The 20,093-nt window shown below is 35.9% G+C and overlaps 1 protein-coding gene across 5 annotated transcripts in view; it reads left to right on the top strand.

Moving 5' to 3' along the window:
• The window catches only part of bend5 (BEN domain containing 5), a 408,562-nt gene that overhangs the window by 100,315 nt on the left and 288,154 nt on the right, over positions 1-20,093 (top strand). For 2 of the 5 annotated variants that reach the window (XM_048211503.1, XM_048211501.1), the window contains exon 4: positions 7,952-7,963. The exons of 2 other annotated variants lie outside the window; for them this stretch is intronic. In XM_048211503.1, coding sequence (XP_048067460.1) covers positions 7,952-7,963 — 12 coding nt within the window. Of the gene's footprint in view, positions 1-2,163; positions 2,419-7,951; positions 7,964-20,093 lie in introns of all 5 variants that reach the window. One more of the 5 variants, XM_048211505.1, reaches the window with a different exon arrangement.

The following is a 20,093-nucleotide window of genomic DNA, read 5'->3' as shown; positions in this document are numbered from 1 at the left end:
CGCCATCACCTGCTTTCAAATGGAGCGGCATTTAATAGACAGAGCCGTAGTTCACTGTCAAGCTACGCAATATCGCGTTCATTATCGAAGGCGATTCATCTGCGATAATGAACGCGATATTGCGTAGCTTGACAGTCCCCGCCCACTGAATGTTGACAGACACTGATGTTTGAACATAGAACCGCCCTGAGCGTGTTGTTTACAGCGAGTCTGCCATTGCTGCGCTGACGAGAATGTGCGTCCTGACTGACTCCTGACAGAGAGAAGGAGCTTGTGAAGCTCCGCCCTCTTAGGCCGATTGCAGCAGCTCATTTGCATTTAAAGGGACCACACTAAACGGCTCGTTTTTGCTCAACCACTAAAAGTAGCAATTTTAACATGCTATAAAAAATTATCTGTGAGGTATTTCGAGCTAAAACTTCACATACACACTCTGGGGACACCACAGACTTATTTTACATCTTGTAAAATGGGGCATAATAGGTCCCCTTTAAATGATAATGAGCTACTGTTCACCCCACTCCTATTTTCCATGGGCGGGCTGTAAACACTATTTGGCAGGTATTGCATTGAACTCGCCATTCTTATTTATGCAGTTATAAATGCTAAAAACGATTAAAATACATTTGAAAATTACTTGTTAGTCATTAACTAACACCTTTATAAACCTTATTGTAGTGTTACCATGTCATCTTTACATAAAATGTACACAGTTTGTAATAAGACAAATCACCTTAATGCATTGTTCATTATAAACGTGCAGTTCTAAATAGAAATGACGATATATATGTTTGTTCGACTGTATTATTTTGATAATGAACAAGCTGCGATGTCACGTTTGCAGTGCTTTGTTGTGTGCGCATGAGGCACCGGCGCGATCAAACAGCAGTCTTTGCAAGGGACTTGCCTCATCGTGGCCAGGTCAGATTACGTCAGAGTTTGTTGTCGTTTGTTGGAAAATCATACCACACTTCTCAGACATTCCCCAACCCAACAAACGGCGATTAAACATGTTCAGTCGGGCGAAAACAAACTCCGACCAATGGCAAAGGACGCCGACAGAGGTATCACACTAGCTGCGTCTCATTTCAGAGTCTGCGTCCTGATCCAACAAACTCCAACAGACGTGTTTGTTGGCGTTTATCTGTGTGGTGTGAACTGGCCTTTAACTTTAGCTGCATTCGTCGTGGAACTTGCTATCACATTATTAGGAAAAGCGACTTGCAAAGATTCATAATAAAACCTATAACGTTACTCATGTCTTCTGGAGGTACTGATCTGTCCTTCAGGAACTTTTTAGCAAAACATAAACTTTTTAGCACAGACATAAACGCATATAGGTAGATCCTGGGGCGCATTCCCTTCAAAAACTAAATTTATCCACTGCGTCTTAAGCAGCTCAGATGTTGAGAGTAAAGTTGTTCATTCTTATATCCAATAACAAAACACCTCAGTTTCTTTGGAGACATTCTTGCCGCACATACCTGTGCGGCATCGAAACAATGGCGGACTGTCTGTTTACAGCTATGCTAAAACTGCAGTGTCCGTCAACAGTCGTGGGAGGGGCCTGTGCAAATTTACGTCACTTTGCCAAGAATCTGTGAACGGCTTGATCTGACAAAGTGCCTATGATTTGTGGGTATTAAAAAAAAAAAAAAAGCACTAGGTGGATTTTTATCATTATAGGATGATTGTGTAGACACACTGCCAACACACATTTATGTCCAAACACTGTGTAAAAGTGAATTTTGCATCCGATTTCCCCTTTAAGGAATTCAGTTTAGATCAATTCTTGTGCTCTGACTTGCCTTATTTGAATTGATGAACAACTACAAATGAAAATCCATTTGGTTTATGGTTCATTTTCACCTCTGACCTCTAATGCTCTGAGAGGTTGAGTTGGTTATACTCAAGGCCTTAAACTGGAATTGCCAGCTGTCGCCTCTAAGCTGCGGGTTAGCTTACAGAGCTGTTTAAGATGCAAAGTTTATTGATTTTGGTAAAACACACCTGTGTGCTGTTTTTAAGCTTCCATCTATATGAGATTTCAGAGATTTGCTGTACAGGACATTTGAACTATTTCTGTTTACAATACAATTTAAACTTATAACTATTTACAACAGAGCATCCATCCATTTTTCTTCTTCTCCCTCCACCTGCCAGGTTCTGGATCACTGTTACTTCCCATTGAAGTCTCTAAATAAGGTTAAAGTGAACAGTCCTTTATCCTGAACCAGCCGAACACCTAAAACTCAAGCTGAGAGTCTAACAATCAACATAGACATGCTGTTTTGCCCGAAGTGTGGATGTGTGTGTTCCATCGTCTGCTTTTGGCTCATCTGCAGTGGCTCTCTCATCCACACTCCCAGCCTCTCAGAGTGACGAATGGCCCATCTTCTCCATTGTGTTTGACTCCAGGTGGATATTTCTTCATTCTCTGTCAGCCAGGCTGAAGCAATACTTCTTTAACCTCACCAGCTAATGAAGTAGCAGATGCCGGCAGTTTTCTCTCCTCTCATCTTTGTCTTTTCGCCTGTTTCTCTGTCTCAATATGAGGCTCTTCATTCCCAGTCCGATGCTAGCTGCCTCCCAACTGGCTGTTTGTTCCAGCAGAAGTAGATGAAATCAGGTGGAACTGGCAGAGAGTGATGGAAATGGCATTTAGCTGAAGTAACACACACACTGTTGCAACACAGCCAGATACATGCACACATTCCTAATGCAGTCTTATCGTACACACGTTAAATTTACATATATGTTTAATCTGTACATATTAAACATTCTCACTTAGCCTCATATTTTATCTCCTATGTTTCTTGAAAAACAACTTGAGACAAACAAAGAAACAGATAAAAGTCTGCCACTGTTTTTTTTTTCCACTTTTGATTTATTTGTTTTTCATTTTATACCTCCTCCTCCTTTTGCCGACGGGCGATTTCACATAATGTTGATTTGCACAGTCCGAATGCTCTGCTATGATGAATTCCTGTGTTTTCCCCTTGTTTGATGGATCACACGCAGCAGAGGTGAGACAGTGTCTCTCTTTCTCTCATTCTTTTTCTCCTTCTCTTTCTCTTTCCAAACTGTCACCTTGTAACTGCTGTACTTATCTCTGCCATTCAAACACGCCTCGTTTCTCTAACCTTAAAATCCACACCTCCACGCTTCTCTGTCTTTCCTCTCCTGTCTTAATTATCTTATCCAACCTAGAAATCTCAGCATGATTAATGACAGATCTGAGAGTTTGGGAGGTGGCGAGGCTGGAGGAGATGTTTGGTGGGTGGAATAACAAGGTTTTTTGGAGGGAGGGGGGGAGGGGGGGTAATTATTTCTGATATATATTGATTTTTTTCCCCCTATTGAGTTACTGGTCTCTGAGCTTAAGTCATTTGTAATGGGTACGTTCTGCTGTTACAGTAGAGAAATCCTATTTAGTGATGGCAAGCTAATGTGATCAGCCGCATTTGAAGCTGCTGTTTTTGGGCCTCTGAAATTACATCTCCCTCAGAAGCCTCTTCCCGTTTAGATTAGATTAGAGGAGCGAACCACCCTGCTGCCCGCTTCCTGCTGCAGACGCACGACCTTCACGTGGCATGGACGTCCTCTCCTTATCTCTCGTATAGAGACGGAGAAATCTGTGAGTCTGAATTCATATGAATAAAAGTGGTCCAAAGCTTCTCTTTTGATGAAAATGACTGATGAAACGATAAAATGCTTCTGTAATTAATACACCAGAGGAGCATTTTTATTGCTCAGAGGAGGCTCAGTTAAGTTTAAACTTTGTCTCAGGTTTTACATTTACTAAAATACCTTATGAGAAAGAATAGAGGGTGTGTTTACATCTACAACTCATTATGCTAAATAAGCTGAACAACAGCTAAGGTGATGTAAAGATAAATAAATAGTGTTTTTTCAAGGAGAAAAATCATTATTTGTACTGTAGTCGGTAATTGTATCCCTTGAAACTCATCTTTGACCACCAAAATGTCATATTTAAATGTTTTTTCCTGTGGAAATAAATATGCCCCGCCCCCACTTACTCGCACAAGCTCATAGATCCACTCGGTCAACTTACTGAGTTAAACGCTGCACAATGGTATCGCTTTTTGCGTCGGGCACATAACGGTAATTAATATGATTAGCCTTTTGCTTGACTACGTTATCAAACAGCTAATAATGTGTTGCTAATGTTACACAAACGTTGCCGTTCGCAATTCAGACAGCTGTTTTCTAAAAATCAGTATCCTTAGAAACGCTTTGAACAACTTAGAATGTCAGTGGAGAAAGACATATAGTGCATCATAACATCATAATATACATCATACACTGGCTATACTGCTAAATCTACCCAATTTTTCATATCAACAGAAAAATATATTGGGATAACCTTCTCTTGAGACTCCCTGCTTCAGGTTGGTCATAGTTAATGATATGCTAAAGCCCGCCGGCACGTTGACATGATTGGTTACAAGGTAGTGTGTGACAAAAAGAAAACACTCTGCAAAAGAAAATACTCTGACCAATGGTGTTGACTTATGGATTTGCACATGGTTTGTCTTAAAGCATACTGAAAACACCACATAGACATATAAACAACATTAAAAACTTGTTTTTCACCGCAGAGGGACTCTCAAAAATTTGGAGTCATTAAGAAATTATTTTATTCAGCGAGGACACAATTAATCGACAGTAAAGATTTTACCTAAATACTTTCTTTGAACTATTTATTCATCCAAAAATTATCTTGGTTTTCAACAATGACAATAATAAGAAATCTTTGAACCAATTGAGATATTAAGGAGATCTTGCATGTTTTTTTTCTTCTTAATAGGACGTAACAACTCTGCTTGTTCCTATAGTCAATCAGCTCTATTTCTACAGGCCTACTGCTGAGAAAGATGATTACAGAAGAACTGTGCGTGTGGAGAGTGTGTGTGTATGCTGCAATTAATTTCAGCAAGATTGTTTTTTTTGTTTTTTTTTGCAAAAACCATAACTGTTTTTATTTAATAGGTTTTGAAATTAGTCTTTATTGTATATCAACTCTGAATTACAACGCAAGTGCCATTTGTTTGTCGCAGTTTGTGTAATTTGATGTTACTTTTAATAACCAAAATAAATCTCCGGTGGGTGCAGATCTAAATGCTGTTAGTTTCATAGCCTTGATGCTCGTAGCATCAGAAATTATAGCAGTGCTTAAAATCCAAAGTGAATCCTTATTCATTTAGGCAAAAGGCACAGAGCCCGTCGTACAGAGAACTAATAAACACGTAGAGATGAAAGCACTGTCAGTATCTACAGTCTCTGAGCAGCACGGCATATTGCAGGAACAATCACGCGCACGTTTTCACACACTCCGCGAGCTCCCGCGCCGCTGCTGCCAAACTCTGTAGCAGTGGCGTATTGTGTCAGAAAGTCCGGAGTCAGAGAACATATTTGTTTCCGCCTTGCCTATGCGCTCTTTGGAGCGCTGTTGCAACAGTCCTCTGATCTGTGGGAGGGAGAGCTTGGAGCCTGTCTGACTGTTGTGTATGAGCTTTCAGAAGCCGAGTGTTAGCTGTCGTGGGATTGAGACTTTGATGATGGTGATGATGATGCTGGGTAAAGCTAGAGGTGGATGTAGTTACATTGGCATTTGCATTTGGTAACAGTGTTGGACTGGTTGGTTTTGATTATGGAGACTGCTTAGGATTGTTTTATACGGTCAAGCTGTCACATACTGTATCTTATTTCTCACATCGATTGTAAGGAAACTTAGCTAACGTGATTGTTTTGTGCTGTAACTGTTGTTGTTGTTGCTGCTTTTGTCTTCACATCAGATGCTAGGAGACAGTTTTGGTAACATTGTTGCATGTGTAAACAGTTTAAAAAAACTGATCGCCTAGAGAGCTACAGATTTGAAAATGAGGTGAGTGCTGTATAAGGAATTTAGTAGCTGTGCAAAGTTGAAGAGGTGTTAAGTGTGTTGAAGTGTGGAGTGAGAAGTGTTTGGCATCTGCTTGATACATCCGCCTGTGTACTCAGGCATAACTGTGCTGTATAGGTAACCAGGAAGTTGACAAATAACATGACCATGACCTTTTGCTTCAACATCAAGATTTTATATAAATATACAGTCCTCTTGTGAACAAGCTTGTTTTGCGTTTTTGTAATATAGCAGAGTTTGTTTTTCATTACAACATTTTTTCATGAATACCTGATGATCATGTTCACCAGCATGATTTGAGAATGATGTGCATCTCAGTGTGTATCATTAAACATTCTTAAACGTCTGACCTTTTATCAATGCCACTTATTTACTTTTTTGATTAGTGACTTATAGAAATGATACAGAATCTTAAATATTTGTTTGTTTCATATCATAACATTTATTTTTGTTTAATATTTCTAAAACTTTCTGTATATTTCCAGGTTTGAATTAGATTTTTAATTCCAAATTTTGTCCTGTAGTGTGACATCTAAAACGGTTTTGAACAGAATTTTATTAGTATTATTATTATATTTTTTATACATGCAGCTTTAATAACCTCATATTAATTATTACTTGGAAAAATGTATTTGTTATACCACAGGACCATTTAAATAACATAGTGCATAAAAAAATAAGATAAAATTTTTTTTAAATATGATTTTAAAAAATTGTGAGCACTTCCCTTGTATATGAATATAAATTTTGACCTAAAATTGTTATATTTCATCTATATTATCATAATGTTTAGAATTTGAATTCATTTAATTCATGGAAATGGTCTTTTTTTTTTTATTATTTTTTTTTTTTATTATTATTTTTTCATTCACTTAAAGGGTTAGTTCACCAAAAAATGAAATTTCTGTCATTAATTACTCACCCTCATGTCGTTCCACACCCATAAGACCTTCGTTCATCTTCGGAACACAAATTAAGATATTTTTGATAAAATCCGATGGCTCAGTGAGGCCTCCATTGACAGCTAGATAATTAATGTACCAGAAAGGTACTAAAGACATATTTAAAACAGTTCATGTGAGTACTGTGGTTCAACCTTAATGCAACGAGAATACTTTCTGTGCATCAAAAAAATAAATAAATAAAATAATAATAATAATAAAAAAATAAGTAAAAATAATGACTTTATTCAACAATATCTAGTGATGGGCGATTTCAAAATACTGCTTCATGAAGCTTCGAAGCTTTATCAGTCTTTTGTTTCGAATAAGTATTTCCGAGCGTGTATCAAACTGCCAAAGTCAACTGATTACAGTAAACAAGGTTCCGTTACGTCGTTTCGAAATTTCAATGGTTCACAGGCAGTTTGATACATGCTCCGAACCACTGATTCGAAACAAAAGATTTGTAAAGCTTTGACGCTTCATGAAGCAGTGTTTTGAAATCGCCCATCACTAGATATTATGGAATGAAGTCGTTATTTAGTTTTTTTGGTGCATAAAAAGTATTCTCGTCGCTTTATAACATTAAGGTTGAACCACTGTAGTCACATGAACTGTTTTAAATATGTCTTTAGTAGCTTTCTGGGCATTGAAAGTGTTAATTATCTTGCTGTCAATGGAGGCCTCACTGAGCCATCGGATTTTATCAAAAATATCTTAATTTGTGTTCTGAAGAGGAACGAATGGAAGTAATTAATGACAGAATATTCATTTTAGGGTGAACTAACCCTTTAAGTAGTCCTGCAGTGTGACATATTTATTTTCAAAAGTACAAATATTCCATGTGATATCTCAATTCATATGAGCTAATAAATGTAATGTAATCTCATGTAATAATTATAAAATAATTGCTTCAAATCATTTTATATGAAGTATAGAATGTCATACTGCAGGACACTGCTGGCACTGCATTTGATGTTAGGTAAGTTTGCTTTAATTATTTTATTGTATTATGTAAGTGAGGTGACTGTGTTCGCTGTACTCCAAGGTGACCCGTGTTCTTTGCGTTTTACATGTTCTACAGGTAAAGGTTAAGGTAAGGTTACTAGTGTTCTATATATACACCATAGGTGACTATGTTCTGTATGTCCTATAGGTGACTTTGGTTCATGCTCTGTATATGACACAGTTTTTTTCTTACCTCACATTAACACAACTGGTCACGCAATTCTGGTGGTATATTAATGTCTGTATGTTGTATGTTCCAGCTCTGGGTGTCCCGTGTGTGTGGTATGGTAAGGTGACTGTTAGGTAAGTGTGCAGAAGGGCTGGGACAGGGAGAGAAAGGCGGAGGGAGGTGACAGCTGAGTGCTTGCCCTTGAGTTCCCCAGACACCAGCACAGAGGGGGAGGGGTTGAGAGAGAGAGGTGAATGGAGGGAAAGAGATGGCTGCTCATATTCTGCTGATACAGCAGCCTGCCCCCACCCACCTCCATCCAAACACTGCATTGCTCTTTCCCTCTGTCTCTCTCTCTCTTTTTCACTCGCTCTTTATGGAGGAATAGCTGGTCACCTTCTTTGCTCTTATGTTTAATGCTGCACAGTAGGGCTGGGTAGTATTAATACTATCATTATTATTATTATTATTATTATTATTATCAGTTTAGTTTTGTTTACTTTTTAAAACTTGGACCTAAAGAAATCCCTTACTCTAAACAAATTAATTGCTGGGTTTCCATCCAAATTTTTAGCATTTTTAAATTTATTTCTGAAAATTCTACTAAAGAGAATGCAAAACATTGTGCATTTCCATCAGTTAGCCTGTGTTATGCACATTATCTTGAGTCAGCCTGCCTTAAATGTGTGTTATGGAGTGGCATATTGCCTATAAACATGCTAAAAATGTCATAATTTTTCCTTAAAAAAAAAAAAAAAAATGTGGGTGAAAATCCACCTCAATAAAGCATGTCTAGCTAGCATTTCCATTAAGATTTTCTTAAGCACAAATTCAAAATTCACATAAAAGTAGTTGGAGTCCCAGCAAGTCACCGCTTAGTGGCTCTAGATTTATTTTCCTAATAATTTTCTCCATGGAGATTTTTAAGAGAGTAAAAACTCAGCAACAAATTATCCTAAGCAAAAAAGTATTTCAGAAAAAAAAAAAAAAAGGTATTATGTTAGAGAAAGAAATACATGATTGTTCTTTTTGTGAGGGATTCCATTAATGGATTCTTGGTTTAAAAAAAAAAGAAAAAAGAAAAAAGTTTTGAAAATCAAGCACCAGATATATTCTAGTACAAATGATATAGCAAAATCCCTATCAGGTGAAACATTTCTATACTATTTACTGCATTTATACTTCTATATCTACTGTATATAAAATCATCCCTGCCAGCCCTACTGCACAAAGAGAAAGAGAGCGAAGGAAGACGAAAGAAAGGAAGTGACAGATGGGCGGTTAGAGGTCTCTCTTTATGTGTGGATGGCTGTTAGCATACAGATGCAGGGCAGAAATACACAGAAACAGCAGGCACAAGGCGAACAGAAGTGATGTTGGCTTATAGAAGAGCAGCACTGTGTTTGTGTGTGTGTGTTTACTCCATGTAAAGCTTGATAACAGCCTGCACATAAACAGGTGTAAACACAAACAGTGCCACTTAGGACTCATTAGCACGCCGGTCACCTCTCTTGCACACTATGACAGCAAGGCATGCGGGCGAATAAAAGAAACGGAAATGGAAATGTAGCTGTCAGCTTATTCACCATGGAGATAGAAATTTTTAACTTTCTTTATGAATCTGAAAAACTGAAATGCACAACCTTATAATTCTCTTTTTAATGGCTTTTGTATCAAACATATGGTGTAGGAGCTGTGGCCTAGCAGTTAGCGCATGTCACACTGACATTTGTTAACACCTGGCATTAACAGGTGAGTAGGCGGTCCTAATTTATTTATTAAAATAGTATTATAAAGTGTAATTTCGTTGATTTTCAACCTGCTTTATATTGTTACAATGTTGGTAGTATTTGTAAATGAACAGTGTTTACTCATTTTCCATGTTACCTGGACCAAGAAAGTGTACGGAAGAGGATTAGGGCCAAGCAATAATAAAAAATTAAAACCATCTCGAGATTACAGTTGTTAAATTTCGAGAAAAAACTCGAAATAAAATGTTGACAATAAACTCATTAAATTACGAGAAAAATTTCATTAAATTTTGAGAAAAAAGTCGAGATAAAATGTTGAGAATAAAGTCATTAAATTACGAGAAAAAAGTCATTAAATTTCGAGAAAAAAGTCGAGATAAAATGTTGAGAATAAAGTCATTAAATTTCGAGAAAAAAGTCGAGATAAAATGTTGAGAATAAAGTCATTAAATTACGAGAAAAAAGTCATTAAATTTCGAGAAAAAAGTCGAGATAAAATGTTGAGAATAAAGTCATTAAATTTCGAGAAAAAAGTCGAGATAAAATGTTGAGAATAAAGTCATAATTTAATGAGTTTATCTCAATATTTTATCTCGACTTTTTTCTCTAAATTTAATGAGTTTTTTTCTCGTAATTTAACGAGTTTATTCTCAACATTTTATCTCGACTTTTTTCTCGAAATTTAACGATATTTTTCTCATAATTTAACGAATTTGTTCTCATAATTTAACGACTTTTTTCTCGTAATTTAATGACTTTATTCTCAACATTTTATCTCGACTTTTTTCTCGAAATTTAATAAGTTTTTTTCTCGTAATTTAACGAGTTTATTCTCAATATTTTATCTCGACTTTTTTCTCTAAATTTAATGAGTTTTTTTCTCGTAATTTAACGAGTTTATTCTCAACATTTTATCTTGACTTTTTTCTCGAAATTTAATGAGTTTTTTTCTCGTAATTTAACGAGTTTATTCTCAACATTTTATCTCGACTTTTTTCTCGAAATTTAACGACATTTTTCTCATAATTTAACGAATTTGTTCTCATAATTTAACGACTTTTTTCTCGTAATTTAATGACTTTATTCTCAACATTTTATCTCGACTTTTTTCTCGAAATTTAATAAGTTTTTTTCTCGTAATTTAACGAGTTTATTCTCAACATTTTATCTCGACTTTTTTCTTGAAATTTAACGAGTTTTTTACTCGTAATTTAACAAGTTTATTCTCAACATTTTATCTCAACTTTTTTCTCGAAATTTAACGAGTTTTTTCTCGAAATTTAACGATTTTTTTCTCGTAATTTAACGAGTTTATTCTCAACATTTTATCTCGACTTTTTTCTCGAAATTTAACAAGTTTTTTCTCGTAATTTAATGAGTATATTCTCAACATTTTATTTCGACTTTTTTCTCGAAATTGAATGAGTTTTTTCTCGAAATGTAACAACTTTAATCTCGAGATGGTTTTATTTTTTTATTATTGCTTGGCCCTAATCCTCTTCCGTAAAATTGTGACAGCTCCAGGCTTTCGTGAAAACTACAGATTATACTTCAGCATTTTTTTATTTCCCAGCCACGGACAGTTGGATCGACAGAGGGTTATTAACAGAAGAGTTATTGTAAAGGGTAGGTTTTTTTTTTTATTACTTCAGGAGTCACTGCCTCTACACTGTGCTGGATTCTTCACTGGAAACTGAAATAACTCTGGCTAAATGTTTACTCTTTAAAAGTTTGCTAAGAAGTATTTCCTACTAAAGCAAGGCAGTATTTGACTCTGGTAAGCATATCCACTGGTGGTAGTGGCCTTGTGCGGCTTTTTTTCACAATGGTTTCTCTAGTCAGGTAGCACCGATTTCAAAAATGTTTTTGCCTTTTGAAAGCCCAATTGTGAAGTACCAGTGGTGAAGCACCCCTATAAATAGTACAATATATATATATATATATATATATATATATATATATATATATATATATATATATATATAATATATTGTGAACATGAACAAACAATGAATGGTACCTACCTCGGTTTTGAAGTCACGGTTCAGACGGGTTTGTTACGGCAGGATGGAGAAAACTAAACATAAAATTGCTTTTTTTTTTTTTTTTTTTTAAACTTATTTTTTTGAACAAATGTGCCTCTGTGTTTAAATAAATTCAATTATAATTAAAAATTTCTTTCTAAAAAATCTTAGATAATGCACTAAGCTATATAGGGAGCCCTTACTTACACATTACTATAGTATTAAAGGTTATAATTAACAAAGCCCAAATTATTAAATTCAGTTGCTATTTATTTTTAGATATAATAATCAACACTCAAAAAATTAAAACAACAACAACAACAAAAAAACATGTAAATTGCACATAAGGCAGGTTTTGCATTAACTTCTAAATCTAATTATAAAGTTAATTTTCTGCTCCAATTCATTTTTGAAATATAATCATTTACACAGTTACTGTCATAACTTGTTTTCATGACAAATTTATTTAAACATTAAATAATCAAGACATTACTAATAGGTTAAGTTAATAGAACAAATAGGCTAATATAGTGCATATACAAAATGTTCCTCTCATTTCTCTAGTGAACTAACATGCTGTCGACACCAAATGCCTGAGGTAAATGTAATGATACGTGAGATAATGTTCATAAGCTGTTTTATTGATATCTTTCCGCAGTTGAAACACTGGTTGATAGATTACATGTAAACATACCGATCAGTTGTCCCTTCTTCTGCGCTTTTTACTGGTAGCAAACAGTGTTGCATTACCACGTGAGCCCCCTTCTGGATTGGAGTGTGGATCGGCTGTGACTGACAGTATTTGTTCCGTACTGTTCGGTTCGGGACGAATACATGTACTGTTACACCCCTAATAAATACTGTAACAAATGTATTGCTCATTGTTAGTTCATGTTAGTTAACTCATGTTAACAAATAAGACCTTATTGTAAATTATTTTTAGTATTAATATATGCAAATAAATTTAAATAAATCTTTTTTTTTATTGGCCAATTTAGCATTTATCACATTGAAGTGTATTTACAGTATGTTCCAATGATATGAGACATATCATCAGTGAGCTCTCTTTGATGGAAACGAGTATGACAATGGTGTGTGCAAAATTCTGCGTTCTAGAGATCAAAATAGTGCAATGCTGACTGTTTTGCTTATGTAAGACCCTCTCTGTCATATAGTCTTATATTCAGATTGTGTATGTGTGGTTTGGATTTTACGCGAGTGTGTCTGTCTCGCCACAGTGTTTTAGCATGGTCTGCATGTTAAGTGTGCTGGAGCAGGCCGAGTGATCGTTAGTGGCAGCTTGGGGACCGGAACTGGAATGGCGTCAAAGAGGCCAGGCACTGCTGGGACTTTGAATGCCAGGCAGACATGCGGACACAGACCCCAGTCCCTGAGCTGTCTCTCTGACAGTATCAGCACACCCAGTATCTCCTGCTCTTGAACTGGACAAAACTAGCAAACAGATGTAGTTCTTACTAGAGCATGAAGAGATTTATTTCTAGATTTGTCAGTGTTACAGAAGCCATTGTGGTATATTGGCACTAACTGTTATAAAAGTCTTGTTAAGAGAGAGAGAGAGAGAGAGAGAAGAGCAATGGCTGCTCAATGGTGGCGCTGTGGAGTTTTGGAGTCCACTAGGCAATGTCTCACATCATCTCACAGCCCTGTTGCTGAGAAACTGTGCCTGGTTTAGGTTTATATGATTCACTTATTTCTCTTTCCTCATCTCATCTTTTCTGTTTTCTCAGCTTTCTGTCATATGCATATTCCCATCCAAACATATATTATACAGTTGTTTTTAACAATAGATATTTTAAATAGAAGATACTGATAAGATGGATATTACAAAGAAAAAAAAATATCAGTTTATTTTATTTATTTTTTTGAAATTCCAAAATTTTCTATACATCAAAGAATCCTGAAAAAATGTACAATGGTTTCTGAAAAATTGTGTATCACGGTTTCTACAAAAAAAATATTTAGCAGCACAACTGTTTTCAGCATAATAATTATTATTTCTTGAGCACCAAATCAGCATGTTAGAATGATTTCTGAAGGATCATGTGACTGAAGACTGCAGTAATGATGCTGAAAATCCAGCTTTGCCGTCACAGGAATAAATTACATTTTAAAACATTAAAATAGAAAACAGTTATTTTAAATTGTAGTAATATTTCACAATATTACTGTTTTACTGTATTTATGATCAAGTAAATATAGCCTTGGTGAGCATAAGAAACTTGAGATTTACAAAAACATTTAAAAAGTCTTACCAAGCCCAAACATGTATACAGTATATGAAATAAATCAGATGTTTAAATATATGAAGAGTTCAGATGCAAAAACTGCTAAACACCACCTTCATCAAAAATGAGATAATGATATTGAGCGAACGCTCTCTGCACATAGTATACATTCATCAAATACTTTCGCTTCCAATCTGCTGGCTTCAATTGCCGAGCTGCAAGTTATTATCATGTTTTGTCCATCTTTACTGTGGCAATGACAGGATTTTGCGAGTAGCAAGTAAACACAACAGTGTGGAAATGGATGTTTTAGTATATCTTGTTGTCCAAAGAGGTAGACTTAGAGGATTTTGCAAAAAATAAATAAATAAATAAATAAATATTTACGGTAAAAAAAAAAACAGCAGCTGTGGTTGCCAGAACTTCATTGTAAAAAATACGGTAGCAACGTAAAACAAAAATGATGTTAAATTTACGGTAAAAAACGTATTTCATTAACTGATATAATGTTAATTTACCAACCTAATGAAGTACTAATATCTGTTTTATACCTTTGTAATACACTGACAACCACCAAACACAGTGGTGATGAGAGTCACACGATGAATCAAAGTTCATCACAAGCTGAGATGGACAGTACTAATATTTAGACGGTGCACACAGTGTCATTCACACACACACTAAACACCATCATGATAACACACATGAAATTTTAAAAATGCAATAAACATTAATTTAACAACATTGTAACATAACATGTAACATAATAACATAAAACCCTAATGTACATGACAGATTAGAAAAAAAAATAGAAAAACTAAGAAGAAACAGTTATTTCAACGAAAATACATCAAATGTGAAGCGTCACGCAGAGAAATGTGGGAATGTCAATTGATGGTTTTTCACTGTAAATTATACAATGACTTATTTTTCACCTCCAAAAACTGTAAATTTAACTGTATTTTACCGTAAAATTACATTCAATGTACCGTTAGATCTATTACAGTTATTCACCATATATAGTACGGAAACTTTCTGTAAACCAATTCACTGTTTTTCACTGTGGCACCGTGTCTTTTACTGTTAAAATCACAGTCATTTTTTTACAGTGTAAAGTGACATTTATGAAAATAAGTAATTTCGATAACTCACTAATAACCTTTTGATTGCCATTAAAGTGAAATTACTGACCCCAAACATAGGAGCCTGGTAAAAAATGCTCATTTAAAAGAAGATATGTCAGTTTTGGCATTGGAACTCATCATATTATTTGATGGTTAGATATTTTTACAAACAAAAAAAACAACAAAGATATTTATTAAACATTTTTTTTTTAAGTTAAAATTATTGTCTGACGTACAAATGCAGTGTTTATATATATGGTCCATGGCCTGATCTGGTCTTGTATGATCCCGTCTGAGCTACTCTTGTTTTTATGTTACCTCTTCGTTCCCCTGCTCTCCTTCTCTGTTCTCTTCTGTTTTTGTTTTGTTTTGTTTTGTTTTGTTTTTTTTCCTCATCTGGTCTAGTCTCATACTACCTCACTTCTTCTTATCTTCTCATCTGTTCTCATCACGTCTCTCTCCCTTGTACTGGTTCTCATACGCTGGCATATTGCTTTGCTCTTGCCCTCATTGCCAGGGGGCCCTCGGTGTGCTGTGTATGTATTGTGTTGGCTGCTGCTGGACCTCTGAATCGCTGGCACAGCCCTCCCTGTTCCAATCTCGCTGCCGTCAAACTCACTTACCACACCAGCTAATAGTACACAATCTAAGCCCGCAGCAAACGCCTGCCCAAGGTACATATCTTTGTGTTTGCAGTCTGTCAGTCACAGAGGCGCCCCACTCACAAACACACACCTGTTATCTCTGTGCCTGGTCGTGTGTGGTGGGCAGGCTCGGGGGTTTCGCCCTTGTGCGGTATGGATAGAGAGATAAGAACAGGGCATGCGAATGTGGAAGAAATGAGAGTGAGAGAGGAGGGGGAGAAGTATGATTTCTGTGGATATGTAAACAGGAAGACAGCCAATCAAAGGGTCAAAAGGATTCACACCACATGGACATTGAGATCTTTTTCTTTCTTTTTGGACCTTCTTTTTGAATTATTATTTGATTATTTAATTGGATGGTTTTATGCTTTTAATCACTTTTTAATCTTAAAAAAAGAAAGATTGTTTTTTTTTCAGAAAAAATAGCTGTGCTTGTGTGTAGGGCTGCGCAATTTCACCAAAATTTATTATAAATTAATATAACCATATAGTAATAGTAATAATAATAATAATAATAATAATAATAATAATATTAATAATTAATATTGTTGTTGTTGTTGTTACTAGATAAAAATAACAAACTAAGAAAAATATTACTATCGTAATCTTTCACCATAAAATAAGTCTTGTATTTAAAAAAAATTAAAAACAAACATCAACAGTAATAATATTTATTAATAATAATAATAATAATAATAATAATAATAACAATAATAATAGTTTATTATTTTTTATTATTATTGTTGTTGCTACTAAGTAAAATATTAAACTAAATAAGACATTTTTATTTCAATGTAATTGAAAATTCCAAAAAAGTTGGGACACTGTACAAATTGTGAATAAAAAAGGAATGCAATAATTTACAAATCTCATAAACTTATATTTTATTCACAATAGAATATAGATAACATATCAAATGTTGAAAGTGAGACATTTTGAAATGTCATGCCAAATATTGGCTCATTTTGGATTTCATGAGAGCTACACATTCCAAAAAAGTTGGGACAGGTAGCAATAAGAGGCCGGAAAAGTTAAATGTACATATAAGGAACAGCTGGATGAACAGTTTGCAACTTATTAGGTCAATTGGCAACATGATTGGGTATAAAAAGAGCCTCTCAGAGTGGCAGTGTCTCTCAGAAGTCAAGATGGGCAGAGGATCACCAATTCCCCCAATACTGCGGCGAAAAATAGTGGAGCAATATCAGAAAGGAGTTTCTCAGAGAAAAAGAGTTTGAAGTTAACATCATCTACAGTGCATAATATAATCCAAAGAGTCAGAGAATCTGGAACAATCTCTGGGCGTAAGGGTCAAGGCCGGAAAACCATACTGGATGCCCGTGATCTTCGGGCCCTTAGACGGCACTGCATCACATACAGGAATGCTACTGTAATGGAAATCACAACATGGGCTCAGGAATACTTCCAGAAAACATTGTCGATGAACACAATCCACCTTGCCATTCGCCGTTGCCAGCTAAAACTCTATAGATCAAACAAGAAGCCATATCTAAACATGATCCAGAAGCGCAGGCGTTTTCTCTGGGCCAAGGCTCATTTAAAATGGACTGTGGCAAAGTGGAAAACTGTTCTGTGGTCAGACGAATCAAAATTTGAAGTTCTTTTTGGAAAACTGGGACGCCATGTCATCCGGACTAAAGAGGACATGGACAACCCAAGTTGTTATCAGCGCTCAGTTTAGAAGCCTGCATCTCTGATGGTATGGGGTTGCATGAGTGAGTGTGGCATGGGCAGCTTACACATCTGGAGAGGCACCATCAATGCTGAAAGGTATATCCAAGTTCTAGAACAACATATGCTCCCATCCAGACGTCATCTCTTTCAGGGAAGACCTTGCATTTTCCAACATGACAATGCCAGACCACATACCGCATCAATTAAAACATCATGGCTGTGTAGAAGAAGGATCCGGGTACTGAAATGGCCAGCCTGCAGTCCAGATCTTTCACCCATAGAAAACATTTGGCGCATCATAAAGAGGAAGATGCGACAAAGAAGACCTAAGACAGTGGAGCAACTAGAAGCCTGAATTAGACAAGAATGGGACAACATTCCTAAACTTGAGCAACTTGAGCAACTTGTCTCCTCAGTCCTCAGACATTTGCAGACTATTATAAAAAGAAGGGGGGATGCCACACAGTGGTAAACATGGCCTTGTCCCAACTTTTTTGAGATGTGTTGATGCCATGAAATTTAAAATTGAACTTATTTTTCCCTTAAAATGATACATTTTCTCAGTTTAAACATTTGATATGTCATCTATGTTGTATTCTGAATAAAATATTGAAATTTGAAACTTCCACATCATTGCATTCTGTTTTTATTCACAATTTGTACAGTGTCCCAACTTTTTTGGAATCAGGTTTGTACTACTATTATTACTACTACTACTACTACTACTACTACTACTAATATTAAATATTAAACAATACAAAAATTACTATTGTAATATTTTACTGTAAAAAAAGTAATAATAATAATAATAATAATACTTTTTATTTGACAGTAAAATATTACATTAGTGATTTTTGTATTTTTTAATATTTTTAATACAAAAATACTATTGTAATGTTTTACTGTAAACTAAAAAATAATTAAATATTACAAATTAAATATTAAATATTTTTTATTTTACAGTAAAATATTACAATAGTAATTTTGTATTTAATATTTTTATTATTAATAATAATAATAATAATAATAATAATTAAAATGATATTTTACAGTACCACTGTAAAATTACATTAGTAATATTTATGGCTTTAATTTGTTCATTTTCAAATGTTAAACCATCATGCTTTTATTTTGGCAGAAGTCTGCAGGGAGCTCTTTTAAGCTTCTCTTTAGCTGACAGCATCCAATTAATCGAGCAGCCATACTGGTCTTTAGCAATAAAATGAACAAAACCAGCTTTACTAGCTATTTTATAATGCTTGACAGTATTGAAAATCCATCACTATTTAAGTATCAAATTATGAGGCAGATGGCAAATTTTGTTGTTCATTTTCATTTTGAATGTGTTCAGTGAGCCCATTTTGGGATAACAGATCTTGTTAGCACACAGCAGCTTTTTGTGTTTGCTTAAAATAGTCTGAATCATTCTTCACAGAAACCTGCCTATGTCTCACTCTTTTCTCCAGTCCGACTGAGCTCAGCCCGTGACTGAATTGGGATTGTCCCACACTCTCAAACACAAACAGTCTTTTAGTGCTGCAATGGCATTTGTGCACATCAATAGCTCCCCCTATGGAATCCCTGATAGCTTCTGTTTGCGTCTTCATCTCCCTCCTCTTAGCTTTTTTTTTTCTTTCAGAATGTGTTTTGTAACCTCATATTTCAAGACTTCAGGACATAAACAAAGCCGCTGCAAAACACATTTATCAAGCGTTTGTCGTAGAACCGCCCTGTCCGAGTAATACTCCTCCTCCGGATGGGCCGTCGCCCGTGAACCGTCCCATTTCGGACTGCTGTCACGAATTGCTTTGTGAATTCTTATGAAACATCACCTTATCCTCTGCTCCTCAAATGGCTGGACAAGTATCTGGATGTGTGAATCGCTGTCAGAGCTCACTCACGGTATCTCTTCGTGAGCCAGAAGTAAGCAGGAGCTCCTCTGCGTGTGTGCAAGAGGGAGAGAACGCAGGGTTGGTAGAGTCTCATTGGTGTTTTTGAAACTCTCTTGATGAGGCTAACTGAGTTGCCTAAATATAGATTACAGTAATTTACTTTCAAACAACTCATTTTCTGTGTTTGACATGTCCATTAACCCTGGCTAGAAAAATCATTAATTTTTCACCGCTGAAGACATTAGTCATTTGAGCGACTTTCATCGCTGTCTGCCGCTCGGACCGAGACGGATGCAGAGATCATGCAGTTCACGTCTGTCCGGTGCACACGTGTCCTCCCACGCACATACGCTCATGCACGAACCGCACGGCCCTCTCCTAAGTAGGGTGGCTTATCGCCGGCTGTATTGTCCCTCACAATGTGAGGTAATTAGGTGTCCTATGCGATGGCTGTCTCTCGCGCTTTCTTTCTGAACGGCGAGAGAAATGGACCTGTCAGTTTTCTGGCACCAGAGAATTCAACAAATGGTAAGCAGTAATGGCTTCCTTTGTGTCCCGGCGAGTCTTTGCATCGACGGAGAGACATAAAAATAAAACGAGACGTTTCTCTTCTCTTTCGCCCACACTCTCCCTCTCCTTTCCCTTTCATTTGCGACTTAAGGACGTACGGCAC

The sequence above is a fragment of the Megalobrama amblycephala genome, linkage group LG12, assembly GCF_018812025.1.
Source record: "Megalobrama amblycephala isolate DHTTF-2021 linkage group LG12, ASM1881202v1, whole genome shotgun sequence".
Classification (NCBI taxonomy): Eukaryota; Metazoa; Chordata; class Actinopteri; order Cypriniformes; family Xenocyprididae; genus Megalobrama; species Megalobrama amblycephala.
Note: the sequence above shows the minus strand (reverse complement) of the source record. Positions and strands in the feature narration are given on the sequence as shown.